At 31.8% G+C, this 21,098-nt stretch overlaps 1 protein-coding gene across 1 annotated transcript; it reads right to left on the reverse strand.

The window, feature by feature from the left end:
- Positions 1-6,348: 6,348 nt before the first annotated feature.
- LOC134719134 (protein KTI12 homolog) lies at positions 6,349-20,786 on the reverse strand. Its single transcript, XM_063582106.1, has 9 exons — positions 20,607-20,786; positions 18,741-18,792; positions 17,678-17,730; positions 17,205-17,260; positions 15,617-15,696; positions 12,281-12,440; positions 8,891-8,953; positions 7,991-8,059; positions 6,349-7,345 (listed from the first exon to the last, which is right to left on the reverse strand). Exons 1-9 carry the CDS (start codon positions 20,746-20,748, stop codon positions 7,202-7,204), a joined length of 819 nt encoding a protein of 272 aa, XP_063438176.1. The 5' UTR covers positions 20,749-20,786; the 3' UTR covers positions 6,349-7,201.
- Positions 20,787-21,098: the final 312 nt, after the last annotated feature.

Below are 21,098 nucleotides of genomic sequence, written 5' to 3' on the forward strand. Positions count from 1 at the left end.
TGGCCCCTGAATAAAATGTTGTACTAATTCAGTGAAAATGGATGTCACACTAAACTCCAAAATATGTGTCTTTTTAGTGAATGTTCAAGGTCAGAAATATGTCAATAACATTAGCTAGAGGTATAGGGAGATGGTTGAGATCTCATAAAACATGTTTTACCCTGCCACAATTTTGCGCTAGTCTGTAAGTCTTTGCTATCTTGTGTAATTTTTAATTTTAGTTTCTTGAGAAGATCTCGGCGTTGAGTATGACGTTCATTATCACTAAACTAGTATATATATTTGTTTAGCCTTAGGGCCAGCTGAAGGACGCCCTTCCGGGTGCGAGAATTCCCCGCTGCATTGAAGGGTGACCTTCTGCTGTTGTCTGTTCTATGGTCGGGTTGTTGTCTCTTTGACACATTCCCCATTTCCATTTCCATTTTCAATTTCAAGTTTAGTCAAGAACTGAATTTGACATCCTCAGTATGAAAATGATGAGATGTGGTGTGATTAACCTTTAGACAGCACCCCACCAGAGTTCAAATGATATGATCATCATAAAGTGACCTATTTTTTTTTTAAGTGCTGTGTATTTCCTCTCTTAGGGATAGTTGTCTCATTGGCAATCATAACACTTTTTTCTTATTTCTTTTATATAGGCGACCATACAACCTTCAACATTTCATTTACTTCCTTAAATCTGATGGTTTAAAATTCTGGAACTCTTGAACAACAAAAATAAATGAATGGGAGTTTTCTACCACCAATACAAATATTCCATACCAGTTTTTCGATGAAAAAAACTAGAGGCTCTAACGAGCCTGTGTCGCTCACCTTGGTATATGTGAATTAAACAAAGGAAGCAGACAGTTCATGACAAAATTGTATTTAGGTGATTCACCATGATTGTGATGTGTTTGTACATCTTACTTTACTGAACATTCTTGCTGCTTACAATTATCTCTATCTATAATGAACTTGTCCGTGTAGTTTCAGTGGAAAATGTTAGTAAAAATTTACAAATTTTATGAAAATTGTTAAAAATTGATTATAAAGGACAATAACTTCTTAGGGGGTCAATTGACCATTTTGGTTATTTTGACTTATTTTTGAGTCTTATATTGCTGTACATTATTGCTGTTTACAGTTTATCTCTATCTATAATAATATTCAAGATAATATCCAAAAACAGCAACATTTCCTTAAAATTACCAATTCAGGGGCAGCAACCCAACAACGAGTTGTCCCATTCATCTTAAAATTACCGGGCAGATAGATCTTGACCTGATAAACAATTTTACCCATTGTCAGATTTGCTCTAAATGCTTTGGTTATTGAGTTACAAGACAAAAACTGCATTTTACCCCTATGTTTTATAAAAAATTTCGTCGTATATTGCTATCACCTTGGCGTCGTCGTCGTCGTCGTCCGAATACTTTTAGTTTTCGCACTCTAACTTTAGTAAAAGTGAATAGAAATCTATGAAATTTTAATACAAGGTTTATGATTATATAAGGAAGGTTGGTATTGATTTTGGGAGTTTTGGTCCCAACATTTTAGGAATTAGGGGCCAAAAAGGGCCCAAATAAGCATTTTCTTGGTTTTCGCACTATAACTTAAGTTTAAGTTAATAGAAATCTATGAAATTTTGACACAAGGTTGATGACCACAAAAGAAAGGTTGGGATTGATTTTGGGAGTTTTGGTTTCAACAGTTTAGGAATTAGGGGCCAAAAAAGGGCCCAAATAAGCATTATTCTTGGTTTTCGCACAATAACTTTAGTTTAAGTTAATAGAAATCAATGAAATTTAAATACAATGTTTATGACCACAAAAGGAAGATTGGTATTGATTTTGGGAGTTTAGGTCGCAACAGTTTAGGAATTAGGGGCCAAAAAGGGACCCAAATAAGCATTTTTCTTGGTTTTCGCACCATAACGTTAGTATAAGTAAATAGAAATCTATGAAATTTAAACACAAGGTTAAGGACCATAAAAGGAAGGTTGGTATTGATTTTAGGAGTTTTGGTCCCAACAGTTTAGGAAAAGGGGCCTAAAGGGTCCAAAATTAAACTTTGTTTGATTTCAACAAAATTGAATAATTGGGGTTCTTTGATATGCCGAATCTAACTGTGTATGTAGATTCTTAACTTTTGGTCATGTTTTCAAATTGGTCTACATTAAGGTCCAAAGGGTCCAAAATTAAACTTAGTTTGATTTTGACAAAAAATGAATCGGTTGGGTTCTTTGATATGTTGAATCTAAAAATGTACTTAGATTCTTGATTATTGGCCCAGTTTTCAAGTTGGTCCAAATCTGGGTCCAAAATTAAACTTTTTTGATTTCATCAAAAATTGAATAAATGGGTTCTTTGATATGCCAAATCTAACTGTGTATGTAGATACTTCATTTTTGGTCCCGTTTTCAAATTGGCCTACATTAAGGTCTAAAGGGTCCAAAATTAAACTAAGTTTGATTTTAACAAAAATTAAATTCTTGGGCCTCTTTGATATGCTGAATCTAAACATGTACTTATATTTTTGATTATGGGCCCAGTTTTCAAGTTGGTCCAAATCAGGATCTAAAATTATTATATTAAGTATTGTGCAATAGCAAGTCTTTTCAATTTCACAGTATTGTGCAATGGCAAGAAATATCTAATTTCACAATGTTGTGAAATAGCATTTTTTTTTTTTAATTAGAGTTATCTTTCTTTGTCCAAAATAGTAAGCAAGAAATATCTTATTGCAAGAGGTTTTTTTTAATTGGAGTTATCTTTCTTTGTCCAGAATCAACTTAAATCTTTGTTATATACAATATACAATGTATATTCACTTTTTACTACCAACTGATAAATTTAAATAATCTTTACCATTCAGTGATAACAAGCAGTTTTTTTACATCTTAATATTTTATGATGTATTTAAATGAGTAGTTATTGTTGCAAACTCCATTAGAATATTTTAATTGAGATTAGTTTGGGAATAAGGGAAAGGGGGATGTGATTAAAAAATTGGGTTCAATTTTTCTCATTTGAAATTTCATAAATAAAAAGAAAATTTCTTCAAACATTTTTTGAGAGGTTTAATATTGAACAGCATAGAGAATTTCTCTAAGAGAAAACAAAAATTTTAAGTTCATAAGAACACATTCAATCTGTGTCAGAAACCTATGCTGTGTCAACTATTTAATCACAATCCAAATTAAGAGCTGAATCCAGCTTGAATGTTGTGTCCATACTTGCCCCAACCGTTCAGGGTTCAACCTCTGCGGTCGTATAAAGCTACGCCCTGCGAAGCATCTGGTTAGCCATGTGGCCATCTTGGTTGGTTGGCCGGGTAACAAAACACAAATTTTAAACTAGATACATCAATGATGATTGTGGCCAAGTTTGGATTAATTTGGCCCGGTAGTTTCAGAGGAGAAGATTTTTGTAAAAGATCATGGAGATGTACGAAAAAAGGTTAAAAATTGACTATAAAGGGCAATAACTCCTAAAGGAGTCAACTGACCATTTTGGTCATGTTGACTTATTTGTAAATCTTACTTTGCTGAACATTATTGCTGTTTACAGTTTATCTCCATCTATAATAATATTCAAGATAATAACCAAAAACAGTAAAATTTCCTTAAAATTACCAATTTAGGGGCAGCAACCCAACAATGGGTTGTCTGATTCATCTAAAAATTTCAGGGCAGATAGATCTTGACCAGATAAACAATTTAACCCCTGTCAGATTTCCTCTAAATACTTTGGTTTTTGAGTTATAAGCCAAAAACTTCATTTTACCCCTATGTTCTATTTTTAGCCATGGCGGCCATCTTGGTTGGTTGGCCGGGTAACAAAACACAAATTTTAAACTAGATATATCAATGATGATTGTGGCCAAGTTTGGTTTAATTTGGCCAAGTAGTTTCAGAGGAGAAGATTTTTGTAAAAGTTAACAACGGGGCCCGGTGAGCTAAAAATAAGGTGTGATCAGATTGACAACAAGACATATTTTCACCAGAAATCAAATGATGTAGAAGTCAGCAACTATAGATCACCATACAGCGTTCAGCAAAGCAAATTATAAAATACATATAACAGACCAACATGAATAATCATACAAGAAATCTAATGGACTGATTTATGAACAAAAAAAGTTAAATATATTCAGCAATAAATGGTAATAACAACTTGTAATTGTCAAAATCATCAATTAAAGCAACATTCTTTGAGGCAAAGATAAACTAGAGGCTCCAAAGAGCCTGTGTCGCTCACCTTGGTCTATGTGAATATTAAACAAAGGAAGCAGATGGATTCATGACAAAATTGTGTTTTGGTGATGGTGATGTGTTTGTAAATCTTACTTTACTAAACAGTCTTGCTGCTTACATTTATCTCTATCTATAATGAACTTGGCCCAGTAGTTTCAGTGGAAAATGTTAATAAAATTTACAAATTTTATGAAAATTGTTAAAAATTGACTATAAATAACAATAACTCCTTAGGGGGTCAATTGACGATTTCGGTAATGTTGACTTATTTGTAAATCTTACTTTGCTGAACATTATTGCTGTTTACAGTTTATCTCTATCTATAATTATATTCAAGATAATAACCAAAAACAGCAAAATTTCCTTAAAATTATCGATTCAGGGCAGCAACCCAACAATGGGTTGTCAGATTCATCTGAAAATTATAAGGCAGATAGATCTTGATCTGATAAATAATTTTACCCCGTGTCGGATTTGCTATAAATGCTTTGGTTTTTGAGTTATAAGCCAAAAACTGCATTTTACCCCTATGTTCTATTTTTAGCTGTGGCGGCCATCTTGATTTGATAGTCGGGTCACAGGACACATTTTTAAAACTAGATACCCCAAAGATGATTGTTGCCAAGTCTGGATTAATTTGGCCCAGTAGTTTCAGAGGAGAAGATTTTTGTAAAAAGATAACTAAGATTTACGAAAAATGGTTAAAAATTGACTATAAAGGGCAATAACTCCTAAACGGGTCAACTGACCATTTCGGTCATTATGACTTATTTGTAAATCTAACTTTGCTGAACATTATTGCTGTTTACAGTTTATCTCTATCTATAATAATATTCAAGATAATAACCAAAAACTGCAAAATTTCCACAAAATTACCAATTCAGGGGCAGCAACCCAACAACGGGTTGACCAATTCATCTGAAAATTTCAGGGCAGATAGATCTCGACCTGATAAACATTTTTACCCCATGTCAGATTTCCTCTAAATGCTTTGGTTTTTGAGTTATAAGCCAAAAACTGCATTTTACCCCTATGTTCTATTTTTAGCCGTGGCGGCCATCTTGGTTGGTTGACCGGGTCACGCCACACATTTTTTAAACTAGATACCCCAATGATGATTGTGGCCAAGTTTGGTTCAATTTGGCCCAGTAGTTTCAGAGGAGAAGATTTTTGTAAAAGTTAACAACGACGACGGACGACAGACGACGGACGACGACGGACGCCGGACGCAAAGTGATGGGAAAAGCTCACTTGGCCCTTCGGGCCAGGTGAGCTAAAAAAACAAAAACGGGGTAAGTAGAGATCACACTCAAGAAATAATTTTAATTTACCTGAAAATTATGTCAACATTGTGCATTTAAATGTCAGGCTTGAACAGATAATAAAACAAAAACGATTCTTTCAAGAAAAATGTTGTCAGCAAATAACACGAGCAAAAATGGCAAATAGAAATGTGTTATGAGTGCCAATGACACAACTCTACATCCATGTAACAATGTAATATAAAAAGTTAACAATTAATATAGGTCAAAATAAGACCTTCAACACGGAGTCTCATCTCACATCAAACACCAAGCTTTTAAGGGCCCCAACAAGAAAACAAAGGGTCTTATCTATATAAAATATTAGCATTACACTTGTGACACTTGTGAACCACATCAACAAAAGACTACCACTGAACAGCAGATTCCTGACTTAGGAACAAATGGGTACAAACAAATGCAGAGGGTTTAAACGCTTTAAAATTTAATGCTCCACAGCTTTGTGTCCCATAGAAGAGTCGATGTAAGTTTGGTTGAAATTTGTCATGGATTAATCAAAAGTCCGCAAGTTATAACAGGATAATGCTGGACAACAGAATGCAAAACATTTAAACATTACTTTTAAGGTGAAAATCTTTATGCTACAAAAATTTTGAAATATTAATAACATTTTCACATGTGAAAGCTTTATCCTTGAATTGTGTGATCACATCCCACAGGCACTCGTCTAAAAAATAATTCTATATACCTTAATATAACACCTTAAGGTATATATATTGGAGAAAAAAAAATCTGAGACAAGTGCCTGTGTCACATCCCATTCCGAATAAAATAAGAAAAATGAAATGTTTTGAAAATATTTATTTTCTCTGACCATAGTTTCAATATTGCACAAACAAGAATGTTACATCACTTTGAAAAATAGCATTAAATAGTTATTATCTTATTACAGCACATGTACTTTTAACCATTCCTGTCCCAGTATTTATCAACAGATATTTTGTTCACTAAATTTCAATGGCATTTTCAAACACAGTATAAACTTGAAAGCTCCTTTGGAACATTCAGTTATTGAAGCAGGAATAAAACAATGGTTAATCAAGCATTTAAAAAAATGAAAGACAAAATAGTTAATACATTGAAATCTGTCTAAACCAAACCTCTTCTGTACTTTAAGCTCTGGTTTTGGCAGATGTTTGGTTCTACTTAGTATCATGTTCACAACACATTAAATTTCATATAACTGGACTTAAAAAAAATAATGTTTAGAGGGGATTTCAGTTTAGACAGGTTTTACTGTATATATACAGGATAAGTTATACATGCATTAAAGTAAAAAAGCATTCAAACTTAATAATGTGATTACATAATTTACCGGTAACGTAAGTGAATTGTTGACCAACTTGTTTCTTGGGAAAAGTTTGTATTGGTTGTAATTTAAAAACCTTTATTTCATTTTTTATAAAAACTAGCTGGATATAATTGAATATCCAAAAATTGATCTGAAGTTTATTTCAGGAATTAGTTTTCAAAATCTGAAAAAAATTGTTAAGCTAGGACAATTTTTTAACACCTTTCAAGCTCCAATCTTTAAACAAACTCTATGAGGCCATGGATATATCTAAATTATATAACTTAAGACATTTGTTTAGTTATCATCTTAGACAATTGTTTAGATATTGAACAAACATGCTTGTTATCACCTTAGACAATTATTTAGATATTGAACAAACATGCTTGTTATTTTGGAAGTGTCTTCGACTGGATGCATCTTTGTGTAAGTTATAAACTGTCTTTTGTGTCTCTGTAATTCTGCCAATGTATAAACACGAGTCATTTGTATCTGTAGAAAATTAAGGAAAATAATAATAATAAACATAGAAAACATATTCCTTAAAAATACTGATGTTTCTATTCACATATGCTCCAAATTTTATGTGTGTTTGTATGAACTAAATCCTTGGTTAAATTTTAAACCAAAATCACCCACATTTTGCCAATCATTTTCTATCCCTATAAATTTTTTCACACAGCAGAGAGGACACATTGATTCCAATCCAATCTTTGCTTTGGTATTTTTGAAACAAGTCAGTTAAATTCTAAAGAGCAAAACAATAGGTACTAAAGTGCTTGTGTTGCTAACCTAGTTCTGTGTACATCTTCAACGATGGACACTTTCCATTGTTGTAGACTAGAATATAACTCATGACCTTTTCAGATTTTCTCTATTTAAAGCAGTTTTCAAGATTTTTAGCCATGTTATTTGGTTGACAGGTTCATCAGACATATTTTTGAGGGGTAACTTGGTCAGATTACCACAACTCCCAGATAAAAAACTTTTAAAAAACACCATCCAAAATATTTTTATTTGTACTTTTCTCTTCCTTAGATTCCAACCTTATGACTAAGTTTCTGTCCCATCATTTCCATGTTTCTTTACCCCTGTCCACCCTCTTATTATTTATTCATTTCTGACATAAAAGGATACTTTTTCCTGAGTTCCTGGTACTGATATGAAGTCCCCTGGTACACCTGTCTTTTGGCTTTCCATTATAACCTGACAAAAAACAAGCATGTTATCATTGTTATGAGTTAAATTTGTTTCTGATGTATAAAGTACTGTGGATTCATTATTATTCATTAGATACTAATTTTTGTGGGAACAGTTGAACCACTAATTTAAATGTTCAAAGAATCACAAATTTTGGATAGGCTTGTATTTAGACATGTATGTAGACCACAACATCAAATATCCAAGAAGCTGCAAGTTTTCCTTAATCCATGAAAATAAATGAATCCACAGTACCATTTTACTTGTACTTTTTTTTTGCTTCAGTGTTTCTTTAAAGAGAATACATAGCATCCATCATTTCTATAACTGTCAAACATTCTTTAAAGATAAAAATATTCATGCTCCTAACTAAATGCAAAGTACATGAGCTAAAATAACACAATCCCAAAGGAACTCATTTCTGTAGAAGTTTTACATATTCTAAAAATATATTGAAGGAACTTAAGAATCATTCCAGCAGCGCCTGCAAATAGTGTATATATCTTACAGTTGATGTTATATTGCAGAGCTTGCATTTCCTATTTACAATGAAGCTTTTATATGAGGGTAGTAATGCCCTTTAACATCAGGCGTCAAACAGTCATTTTGGGTAAGCGTCAAATTGGTAAAAAATTCACAGTGATTCATCAAAATATCCTTATAGTGATAGGTCTCAAATAAATGAATAATTATCGTTACCGTCATTTTTGGAAAATAAATAACATGATTCGTTTAAAATCTGTCAATGTTTTTATCGTCTTAATGAAATTATGAGTTTGAATGTGCCTTTGGTATCGTTCATTGATTTTCAGTATTTGTTAAATGAAATATACTTACGCTATTAATTTCTTGTGTAATTCTGTCTAGCTCGTAAAGAAAATTTGTTGATGATAAGGGTTGCTGAAAAACATCAATACAAATTCTTGACTGAAAAATTTGGCAAACAATGTACATGTATAGATCTACAAAAGTTTGGTTTATTTGCTAGACAAGGTTTTAAGAAGTTTGCTGAAGTTGTAGTTTAAATTGACGCTTGAAGACAGTTATTGAGAATTAATTGGACAAATAACATTACAAATATTATGTCATTTTTGATTGCAAAGCATGAAAAACATTTTCATAGAACAGTGAAAGGATATAAAATCAGAAACATAAAAAACCATATCAAATACTGTAAATTCTTTTATTTTCATGGGTATCAATTTTTGTGGTTCGAGGACAAATTGTATTTTTATTGATATTTGATCTTCTGGTTTTCCCAAAGTCTATATACAAGTCAATATAAATTTTGTACTTCAATAAACATTACAATTCTTGGCTCACATGCATGTAACCACAAAATCCATGAAAGTTGGTATCCTATGAATATTAATGAATTCACATTCTAATATGACATCCTTATTACGCTTTGTAAACAAAGCCGTGTTCTAATGAGCACAAAATATGTTTGACACATGCGCACGAACTTACTGTTTATATTAACGTCACTTCCATCGTTATCCTTTAAAATATATACATTTAAGCAGCTGACATAAACTTTTATTATATTTTTTATGAAACAATATATATTTACCCTGCTTGTAGTTTTTAAACTTATCAAATATGAAATGCAATGCACAGACTCCTCGGGGAGTAAACGGGAACGGCTAAACATTTTTACGGTAATTTTGTACGCTTCGACCTATAAAAATACTGTATTTGTTCTATTAGAATCGAAATAATTCCTTCATGTCATGCTCTATGCTCATTTTAACATGGGTAGGTATTATATTTGACCACATTTTAAACCTCACTAGCGCTCAGTGTAAAATATCAACAAATACAATGCCTACCCATGTTAAAATGAGCATAAAGCATGACATGAAGGAACTATTTCTTAAGTATTAAACCCACATGAGGTTTTAGGGAATTAGTTTTAGAAAGCTGATAGCAAAACAAAACCATCATTATTTTATTGAGAAGATTAGGTTCAAATTTTCAATGTTTGTACTGGTCCGAGACCACAATTGTCGTCCCTTGATTTTCGTTGTTCACGAATATAGTCCCTAGTGTTAACAGTGGGTTACTTGCCATTAATTTTTATACCCCTTCCAAATTTATTTCTCCATGTTTAATGCCTCAAATTGTAAGTAGGGGGGTGAAATTACACTGTAAAAAAATTTGGGTCCAGAATTTTAAAGGAAAGTAGTGATTTGGTCCAGGTGAAAAAGGTTGCAAAATAGCACTTCGGAAGCTGTCAAAAGATTTCAAGACGCCCTAAAGATAAAATTGTCCATATTTTGAGTTAGAGACGATGAAGTTTTCTATAATTTTGATATAATTTGTCCCAAAAGTAGTACAACACACTGTGAAAATTTCATTGAGAAAGCCCAGGTGGGATTTTTTTAATTTTCATTTATGTTCTAAAAGAAATGCACTACGAATTAATTGTGTTCTCGGACCTAAGAGGTGCAGTCTGTAAATATAGAATCTGTACTTTGGCAACTTCCCTAAATGATTTGGTGGTGTCAAATAGCATGGAACTAAAGGATTTAAACTTTTATTCTATAGAATTTCTGCAAAAATGACCACTTTTGGCATTTTATGGTCAAAATAGGCATTTTAAGGCTTCTTCAATATTGATGCATACATGGCATCCTGACTTTCTATCTGACAGGTTTTCATGTGTCAATACTTGTTTTTCTATGCCTTTATCTAGTTCTTTCATTTGTTTATGAACTCATAATCTACAGAAAAGAAGATTATCTCAGACAATATGTACAAAATGTGTTGTATAAATGACCCTTGTCTAACGCGCTGTTTGGATGAAGTCAAAAGTGGTGTTCTTGGTACATAAAATTTGAAGTCCACAATAAAGACCTCACTAAATTTGTACCAAAAGCACTTTACAATGTCTATTGTACCTGTTCCATTTCACATAATATCTTTCTTTTCTTCTGTAGGATAGCAAGTGGTTAAATATAAGCCTGCTGAGACTAAAATTGCATTCAAGTTTTTCACTAAAAAGCCAGAAATCTTTGTATCAGACCATACTGTCTGCAAGAAAAGTTAATTGCAAGAGCCTTTTTGTGCTCAGATTTATTGTATCATGTCACATGAGTATAGAAATAATAAAAAAAGACACATTTTTTTATTTCTTATAGCCTCAATATGCATTTTTTAATGTAAATATGTGGCACGGCCTAAATTGACACGTATTTTTTTCCAGTCTTACTTGGCTTAAGACCCTTTTAAACTAATATGATATGTTATTTGTAACTTTTCTTTCCATTTAAAGTACATTGAATACATATGTAAGGATTATTTATAACCAAAAAGCTTCACAAATTTCAAATTGCTGGAAAATATTACATCTTCATGTAAGGCCCCCTTTCATTGAAAAACCTCATTTTTTAGGCCTAGGCTGATATAAATTTGACTTTTGAATAATTATGCTAAGTCTGATAAATCAAATGGGTACTCTATTGCTTTAAGTACATAATAAATGATATATTAAGGCATTTAAAAAGAAGTTTTTTGCAATATTTTAATTTTTAAAGCCCAACATGTTGATAGTTGAAATTTTTCAATTTTAACGTCAAAATTTAACACGCAAAGATGAGTATAGAATTTAACATATTGTCCATAATATATATCCTATTGTTATGAAACTTTGCAAGCAGTGTTATAATTTATTAAGCTTTGGTCATACCAAGTTTTTTTATGATTTGTCAACTCTTTCTATCCTATTAGGTCCAAGACCACAATTGTCGTCCCTTGATTCACGAATATAGTCCCTAGTGTTAACAGTGGGTTACTTGCCATTAATTTTTATACCCCTTCCAAATTTATTTCTCCATGTTTAATGCCTCAAATTGTAAGTAGGGGGGTGAAATTACACTGTAAAAAAATGTGGGTCCAGAATTTTAAAGGAAAGTAGTGATTTGGTCCAGGTGAAAAAGGTTGCAAAATAGCACTTCGGAAGCTGTCAAAAGATTTCAAGACGCCCTAAAGATAAAATTGTCCATATTTTGAGTTAGAGACGATGAAGTTTTCTATAATTTTGATATAATTTGTCCCAAAAGTAGTACAACACACTGTGAAAATTTCATTGAGAAAGCGCAGGTGGGATTTTTTTAATTTTCATTTATGTTCTAAAAGAAATGCACTACGAATTAATTGTGTTCTCGGACCTACTGATGTTAATTTATTATATGTGTTGGTTACAATTTTTCTTTTAAGTCTTACATTTTGAGTAGCCATATTTGGAGGAGGTGGTTTCCTGTTAAATAAAGCATCTTCTATCTGCTGGAATGGTAATGTGTCGTCTGCCTGTATAACAAATAATGGACTATCCCATCTCTGGTTTGGATTAGGTTCCTCAAATCTCATAAATAAAGCTTCTAATCTAAAAATATACAAATAAACATGTATCAGCCCCCTGTATAACAATTAAAAAAAAAGACAAATAAATGATTGTAGAATTAGATATAATTCATCAACTACCCAGTATCATGAAACTGAATCAAAGTAATAAACCTGTCATGCACTTTGAAATTGTAAAACTTTTGTCCAAAGAAATAAGAAGATGTGGTATGAATATGTAAGCCAAAAAAAGTGTCCCATGAAATTGCGTCTTCTTGAACTATATTTCAAAGTTCATCTGTATAAGACAAGACTTTTATGCAATTTGGACATGATTTCACTTTGAAAAAAATATCTAACAAATGTCAAATTAGAATAACTTTTCAAGGGACACTTTTACACAGACGGGGACAATATTTTATAATAAAATTCTGTCCTAAACAAAATTTCACATGTCATAAACATGAAATTTGGTCCATGGGACACCACTATTTAATCATACACATATTCAATTTTTTTTTCAAACTGAGTTTTACTCTGTGCTTTGCAATATGTTTTTTTTATCTGCTACCTTTTAGTCTTTTATTTATATTTTTCTAAAGTTTATTTGAATGTTTCAGATTTAAGTGTAGCGTACATTTGCTAAACTATAAGATAAAAAAAGTAAAGAGACAACTCTACACAGACACCAAATGACACAGAAATTTAAAACAACTATAGGTCACTGTATTATAAATTATAGTTTATGGGTCAGCTGAAGATATCTCTGCATGGAAGACTATCTTTGACCAGTTGTTGTATCTTTGACACATTCCCCTCAATCGCTCTTCTATATATATATATATGTTAGATTCAAATCTAAGATATATTTTGCTTGATTTTTTTTTTCTTCACTCTAACAGACAACATCATCTTGCTTATATACATGAAATAAGTTTAGCATTGTTTTAAAAATTAGAATCAAAATGCCTTTGACCTTGAAGGAGAATTACAAATATTTAATTTGTCTATCTGAAGAATCATTTCACGCTTTTCAGTGGCGGATTCAGAGGGGGGCGTAGAGGGCGTACTTTTTTCAAGACCAGACTGCAACCTGCCTGCTGGGTGTGGCCTTTATGTCTCCATTTGTCGGCCGTCAATCATAAATTTGTTGTCATTTCAGAATCATACTTAGTCTTTGGTTGATTTGAAACCCCTCACTTCCCTTAATTTTGTTGGGTGAAATATTATTATATCAACCAAACATTTGGATAAAAAATGCTTGTTTGTCTTTTTAATTCGTAACTGGTATTTTAAATTTAATCCAATAGCCCAGCCATACTACTAATATCATTTTACGATAGACAATTAATAGGGAGAATACAGCAACTAAAATATCCAACCCTTACACTTTACAGCAACATCAAAATATACAAGCCCCACGCCATGACCTGTTTAAAAAAGCATTTTATACTTTATATTTCATGTTTTAGCCCAAACAGGGCCACCAAAAAAAGGTGAAGTGTAAAAAATTCAACCCTCCTTTCTAAAATCCTGGATCTGCCCCTGCTTTAATTACCATAAATTGATGTAATGGATTTTAAATGATTGATAAGTTGAGGTTTTTTAAAGGTGTTCAATGAATTTCTATGAAATAACAAGGTTGCTGATCAGTTTGAGTGACAAACTTATTGTTTAAAATTTACGGTAGTAAATAAACATTTCGTATTGAATTTGATAACATTCTGAATTCTGTGTTGTAATATCAATGGATTTACAAAGATATCTAACTGTGAACCAAGATTTTCAGTATATTTAGATACCTGAACACTGTCTTACATTCAGTATATTTAGATACCTGAACACTGTCTTACATTCAGTATATTTAGATACCTGAACACTGTCTTACATTCAGTATATTTAGATACCTGAACACTGTCTTACATTCAGTATATTTAGATACCTGAACACTGTCTTACATTCAGTATATTTAGATACCTGAACACTGTCTTACATTCAGTATATTTAGATACCTGAACACTGTCTTACATTCAGTATATTTAGATACCTGAACACTGTCTTACATTCAGTATATTTAGATACCTGAACACTGTCTTTCATTCAGTATATTTAGATACCTGAACACTGTCTTTCATTCAGTATATTTAGATACCTGAACACTGTCTTACATTCAGTATATTTAGATACCTGAACACTGTCTTACATTCAGTATATTTAGATACCTGAACACTGTCTTACATTCAGTATATTTAAATACCTGAACACCGTCTTACATTCAGTATATTTAGATACCTGAACACTGTCTTACATTCAGTATATTTAGATACCTGAACACTGTCTTACATTCAGTATATTTAGATACCTGAACACTGTCTTACATTCAGTATATTTAGATACCTGAACACTGTCTTACATTCAGTATATTTAAATACCTGAACACTGTCTTACATTCAGTATATTTAGATACCTGAACACTGTTTTACATTCAGTATATTTAAATACCTGAACACTGTCTTACTTTCAGTATATTTAGATACATGAACACTGTCTTACATTCAGTATATTTAGATACCTGAACACTGTCTTACATTCAGTATATTTAAATACCTGAACACTGTCTTACATTCAGTATATTTAGATACCTGAACACTGTCTTACATTCAGTATATTTAAATACCTGAACACTGTCTTACATTCAGTATATTTAGATACCTGAACACTTTGAAATATATATTGATATTGTAAAGAATGGTGACACTTTAATAAAATAAATCTTATCTTTACAAAGATATCTAATAGTGAACCAAGATCTTGAGTATATTTAGATACCTGAACACTGTCTTACATTCAGTATATTTAAATACCTGAACACTGTCTTACATTCAGTATATTTAGATACCTGAACACTTTGAAATATATATTGATATTGTAAAGAATGGTGACACTTTAATAAAATAAATCTTATCTTTACAAAGATATCTAATAGTGAACCAAGATCTTGAGTATATTTAGATACCTGAACACTGTCTTACATTCAGTATATTTAAATACCTGAACACTGTCTTACATTCAGTATATTTAGATACCTGAACACTTTGAAATATATATTGATATTGTAAAGAATGGTGACACTTTAATAAAATAAATCTTATCTTTACAAAGATATCTAACAGTGAACCAAGATCTTTAGCATATTTAGATACCTGAACACTGTCTTACATTTCATCCGAATATCTGTCTTCTTCTGGTTTCAAACTGTTCCATTCTTTAGCCTTGTCTTTACTTATATCACATAACAACTAAAAATCAAGGAATATGACATTTTAATGGATGTGGACACACATAAATGTCTTATCTAATATCATGAAACAACTTAACATCAAGGATATGACATTTTAAAGGATCTGGACAAACAAAATAATAATCTCAAATCACAAAAAAAAACTCAAACTCAACGAATATGACATTTTTATGTGGACATACAAATATGGCTTCATACATCACAAATCACAATTCATCTTAAACAAAGAAGACAGTTTTATCAAAGACCTTGTAAGCAATTATAGGTCAAGACTGCTTCCATTACTTAATTAGACTTATTACCAGGTTTGCACTTATATGAGCACCACAACATGTACCACATGTAGAAGGACATAAAATCACCCCAAGGTTCTTGTGGGCTTTGTATTGCTCACTCTTTGGTTTTCTATGTTTTGTTTTTTGTGCTATTAATTGTCTGTTGGTCTTTTTCTTTTTTAGCCATTGCGTTGTCAGTTTTATAGTAGACTTGAGAGTTTGAATTTTCCTCTGGTATCTTTCACATCTCGTTTTTTTAAAATTAATTAATGGATTGTAAAGGATTTAATTATGTAAATTATTTGTTCACCAGTATTGACCATCACCGACTGTAACATGTTTATGTCATAAGAGAAAATGTCTGATGCAACATGCAACAATGCAAAAGCATACCCGTAGCCAGGGGGTTCAGAGGGTTCGGATGAACCCCCCTTGAAAACAAATAAGCACTGTTAAAGTCAATGTTCTGTTCGAATTGTGACTGTTTAAGTCGAGTTTGTGAGTCCAATGAACCCCCCTTGGAAATTCCTGGCTACGGGCCTGAAAAATGATTGGTGTATGATGTCTATAGTGTTGCAAATTCGTAAAAGGTCCAGTCTGTGTTTGTTTGATGTTTTTCTGTGTATAGATCTGATGAGTTAAGCCAATTCAACTGATTTTTATAGTTTGTTATTATAACACAACTGTCCCAGTTCAGGTTAGGGTTGAGTGCACACACACATGTTTAACTCCATTACATTTTTTATGTGGCTATCCCAAGCCAGGAGTCTGTAATTCAGTGGTTGCCATTGATATGTCATGTGGATATCAAATTAGTTTTTCGTAAATTATTTTTATAAGTTATGCTGCTAGTTTCTCAATTGATTTGTTTCATATTTTCGATTTTTGGGCCTTTTACAGCTGACTATATGGTATGGGCTTCTCTCATTGATGAAGGCTGTACGTTTGCTTGCATCCACTCTATTTGAACTTTGGTGGATAATTGATTCATTGGCAATCATACCCAATCTCCTTATTTTTATATACTACAGTAAAACCTGACTAAACCGAACCCTTTAGGGACATGAGATGTTGTTTTCGGTTTTGGCAGGTATTCGGTTTCATTATGTTCACAATGCATAAAATGTGATATGATTGGTCTTCAGAACAAGTTTAGATTAGACAGGTTTCCGTTTTATTCAGGGTTTGGTCTAATCAGGTTTCACTGTACATGTATACTGCTTGTACTTACAACACAATGTGGAGTTTTACATGACTTTGTTATACAGTATAATTCATATCGATATCCTGAAAAATAAAATCAAAATTTAACTTTTTAAATACAGCAAAATTTCATTAAAGAAAATTTTTTCAAATTAATAATTATTATGTTGTACATTTCCTTTATCTCATTTCCATAAATAAAAAAATGAAATCCAATAGAATTTTCTATTTGAATAGGTTTACACTAGTCATGTTGGGGCCTTTATAGCTTGCTGTTTGGTGTGAGCAAAGGCTCTGCATTGAAGGATGTACTTTGACCAATAATTGTTTACATATGTGTTTCTAACATGTCCATTGCAGAGATGTCTCATTGCCACTCATACCACATCTTCTTATTTATATTAACATTCTTTTCATTGTGATCAAACATTTATATTCAAAAATTAAGTTAGGATTTCAATTTCTCCAAAAACTCAGTAAAATCAAGACAACACTACTTACCTTTAATATAATTTAGGGAATCTAAGATAACTATATCATCTGTGTTAAGTAACCTGATAAAAAGAAAATATAAATGTTTATTAGGATGACAGACATCAAACAATAGGTAATATTTATTTTTCCTTCAAACTTCATAAGTTTGAAAATATTTGCTATTAACATGTATAATATAGACATTATATTTTGAGAATATGATATATTTTTTTTTAATTTTGATATCTCAAAAAGAATATTTTTTAAACAAAAATAAAATGTTTTGCTAAACATGCTTAAGTTGTGAAATCTAAAGTTAGTTTTCTATGTTGTGTCTTGTGTATTATTGTTTGTCTGTTTGTCTTTTTCATTTTTAGCCATGGCGTTGTCAGTTTATTTTTGATAGTTTGACAGTCCCTCTGGTATCTTTCGTCCCTCTTTTGTATCTGAACACCTGACAAATTATTAATAAGATTTTCAGTTGCTTTATCAAGTTCTTGTCTGATTTGAAATTGAACTTTCACTTCTGATATCCATGGTGCATTATTTGTGGTGTAAAGATTGTGCATTCATAATTTGTTATGCATTTTAAACCATATCATTCACCTACCATCATGACCATCTTTTTAGTATTTTCCCATATATTTTTTACTATGACATGTCTGCAATGATTTTTCTGTGTAATTATATCAATATTTGGTTCACATGTACAAAAAAATGTACCCTGATAATTTCAGAAACAAAATACTATTTAAAATTCTGTTAGAACACCATGAGTATGCTACTTATCTTATGATGAATGGTATCATTTATGGGCTGAGTGTTGCTGAATTAAGAATACTGTGGATTCATTATTATTCGTTGGATACCAATTTTTGTGGATTTCATCACTTTCGTGGGTACAGATAAACCACGAAATAAAATGTTCAACAAATAAAAAATTCTCTATGCGCTTGTATGCAGACATCGGCAAAACCACGAAATTAAATATATCCACGAACATACAAGTTTTCCTTTATCCATGAAAATTGGTACCCACGAGAAATAAATGAATCCACAGTAAGTAATAAGATATGAATACATTATTTACCTTTGTACTGAAGATTTTAAAGTTCCTCTTATTTCCTTTTCCTTTTTAGAATCTGAAATATGATACAAGCATTAATGTATTATTGTAAACTTTAACTGCCAATTTCACATATCCGCATTTTTGTTGTTGCTGTGAAATTCAGTTTTGAGACAATTACATTTCAGACTAGCATTCAATAATGATAATGAATTGACCTTAAACTTTTGTTCAGTTAGAAGACACAGTAATGGTAGCTTTGACTGGTAAAAACATGTCAGATCCAAAAGGTGTTAGGTACAAAAGCTTTTGATCAGCTAAAATGCCATACATATCATTCAAGTTTTTACACTTTCACAACACAAACTTAGTTTGAGCATCAATCTATCAGGGATCAAGGAGGGTGGTAAAGGGTTATTTCCATGCACTATGAACAGAGAATTCTAGTCAAATCGGCACCTGGTTCAATCGGCACTTGGTCAAAATCGTAACCCAGTATAGTCAAATCGGCACCTAGTCAAATTGGCACCTGGTTAAATCGGCACTTGATGTAGTCAATTAGGCACCCATGTTAGATTTGTTAAATATATATATATGTTGTGTACAAGATGTAACTTTGTACAAATTATAATTTGTACAGGGTTTTTGTACAAGTTATAAGTTTTTTGACACGCATTTTCTTACACCAGGTAATAAAAGTTTATCTTTAATCTTTAAATTCAAATTTATATACTTTAACCTAACACTCTGTGCTATTATCTTTGTCCTCACAATGGAAACGAGGATACCTGAATGGTTTAAATTCTAATTTTAATTTTCTCCTGATACCACATATATCCATAAAGAGTCTTTTTGTGGTCTGATAATGTTTTTGTATTAATTCTCACTATTAGACTGTATCATATAGTTGTGAAAATATGACAGAAATATGCGAAACAATAGCCAGTGTTACATTGTGTTTTCACTATGTACTTGATTAAAGTTATTAATTATTTGAAAAGAAAATTCATCAAAACATCAGTAACATTATGTTGAGAAAACTTTAAATGATTAAAACTTTTGTATTTTTACTGCTTGATGCTTTTTAACATGTAATGCATGATAAAATCCAACCCCCAAAATAGATCATGATCGAATTTATACATTTTAAGAATTATTTATATATATATCTGGGACTATTATGCTAGTATACTTCAATTACTAACTTAGCATAATAGTCATATTATATCAAATATTATTAGATGCTGAATTGACTTTAAATAGGTGCCGATTTAACCAGGTGCCGATTTGACTTTTTCTATGGGTGCCGATTTGACCAGGTGCCGATTTGACTTGTACCCATGAACAGATTGATGCCCGATTTATATAATTCCAAGGCTGTCAGTCAACACCAGAAGCGACAAAGCAACACATCTATTTTGAGTGGGCAAATATCCACTTTTTGATATGGGACAAGCTCTGACGTCCCACTGCCCCAGCTTGTCTGGCTAAACAGCTGTTGGAAGTCAGAGTAATCTCGGACTATTAAATACTTTATTGTCATCAGTAAGCAGATTAGCTAAGTAAGTACTTCTTTACTGACTTTAAGTCAGTCAGTTAACACACTGCCTTGTAAATGTAGTTCAGAGGTCTGTTGTTCGAGTCCTAGAGGAGTGCTGGGGGAGGGCAGTCATGCATACTTGTTCATGCAGTCAAAATAATTATGATGTAAATAAAATAGCCTTGCCAGACATCATAATTATTTGGACCAAGTCATGGGCTCCTATTTTCAAAAGCAGCAGGAAACACTATTTGAATTGCCAATGGCGTAACTTGATAAGAAATTGAAGAAACAGACATGACACTGATAGTCAACTACAAGTATATGAGGTTTTTTTTTATAATTTTAACCTGCATAGACTGAATTTCTGTCAACTCCAATACTATGGTCACTTATAACATTAACAGTTTTAGCTTTGAAATGTTCCTTTAGTTGTTGTGCTCGTGTAGATTTGCCACTGGATGGAAAGCCACAAATCAAAACAAACGGCATGTTTTGACCGGAAGTAGTTATTGAACACTATCTTCGAAACACAAACCGGACCGGATTTCAGGATCCGGAATTACACATGAGGCTCCTCATGGGGGTGTCCAAGTAATCACATAAGTAAAAATGTTTTGCAAATATAATCATATAATCATCAATTATCATTTTAAGCAACATAATCACGTTATCGAAAATACAGTTCATGATTATCAAATAATAAAGTAATCATGATAATTTTTGGTTTGGTAACCAAATAATCACTATCAAATGGCCAAGTAACCATGAACATACGAGACTACAAAAAAGAAAATATGATCAGGCTCATACATGGGAGCAAATTCTTATTACTGAATTTT

The sequence above is a fragment of the Mytilus trossulus genome, chromosome 5 (genome assembly GCF_036588685.1).
Source record: "Mytilus trossulus isolate FHL-02 chromosome 5, PNRI_Mtr1.1.1.hap1, whole genome shotgun sequence".
NCBI classification, from domain to species: Eukaryota; Metazoa; Mollusca; class Bivalvia; order Mytilida; family Mytilidae; genus Mytilus; species Mytilus trossulus.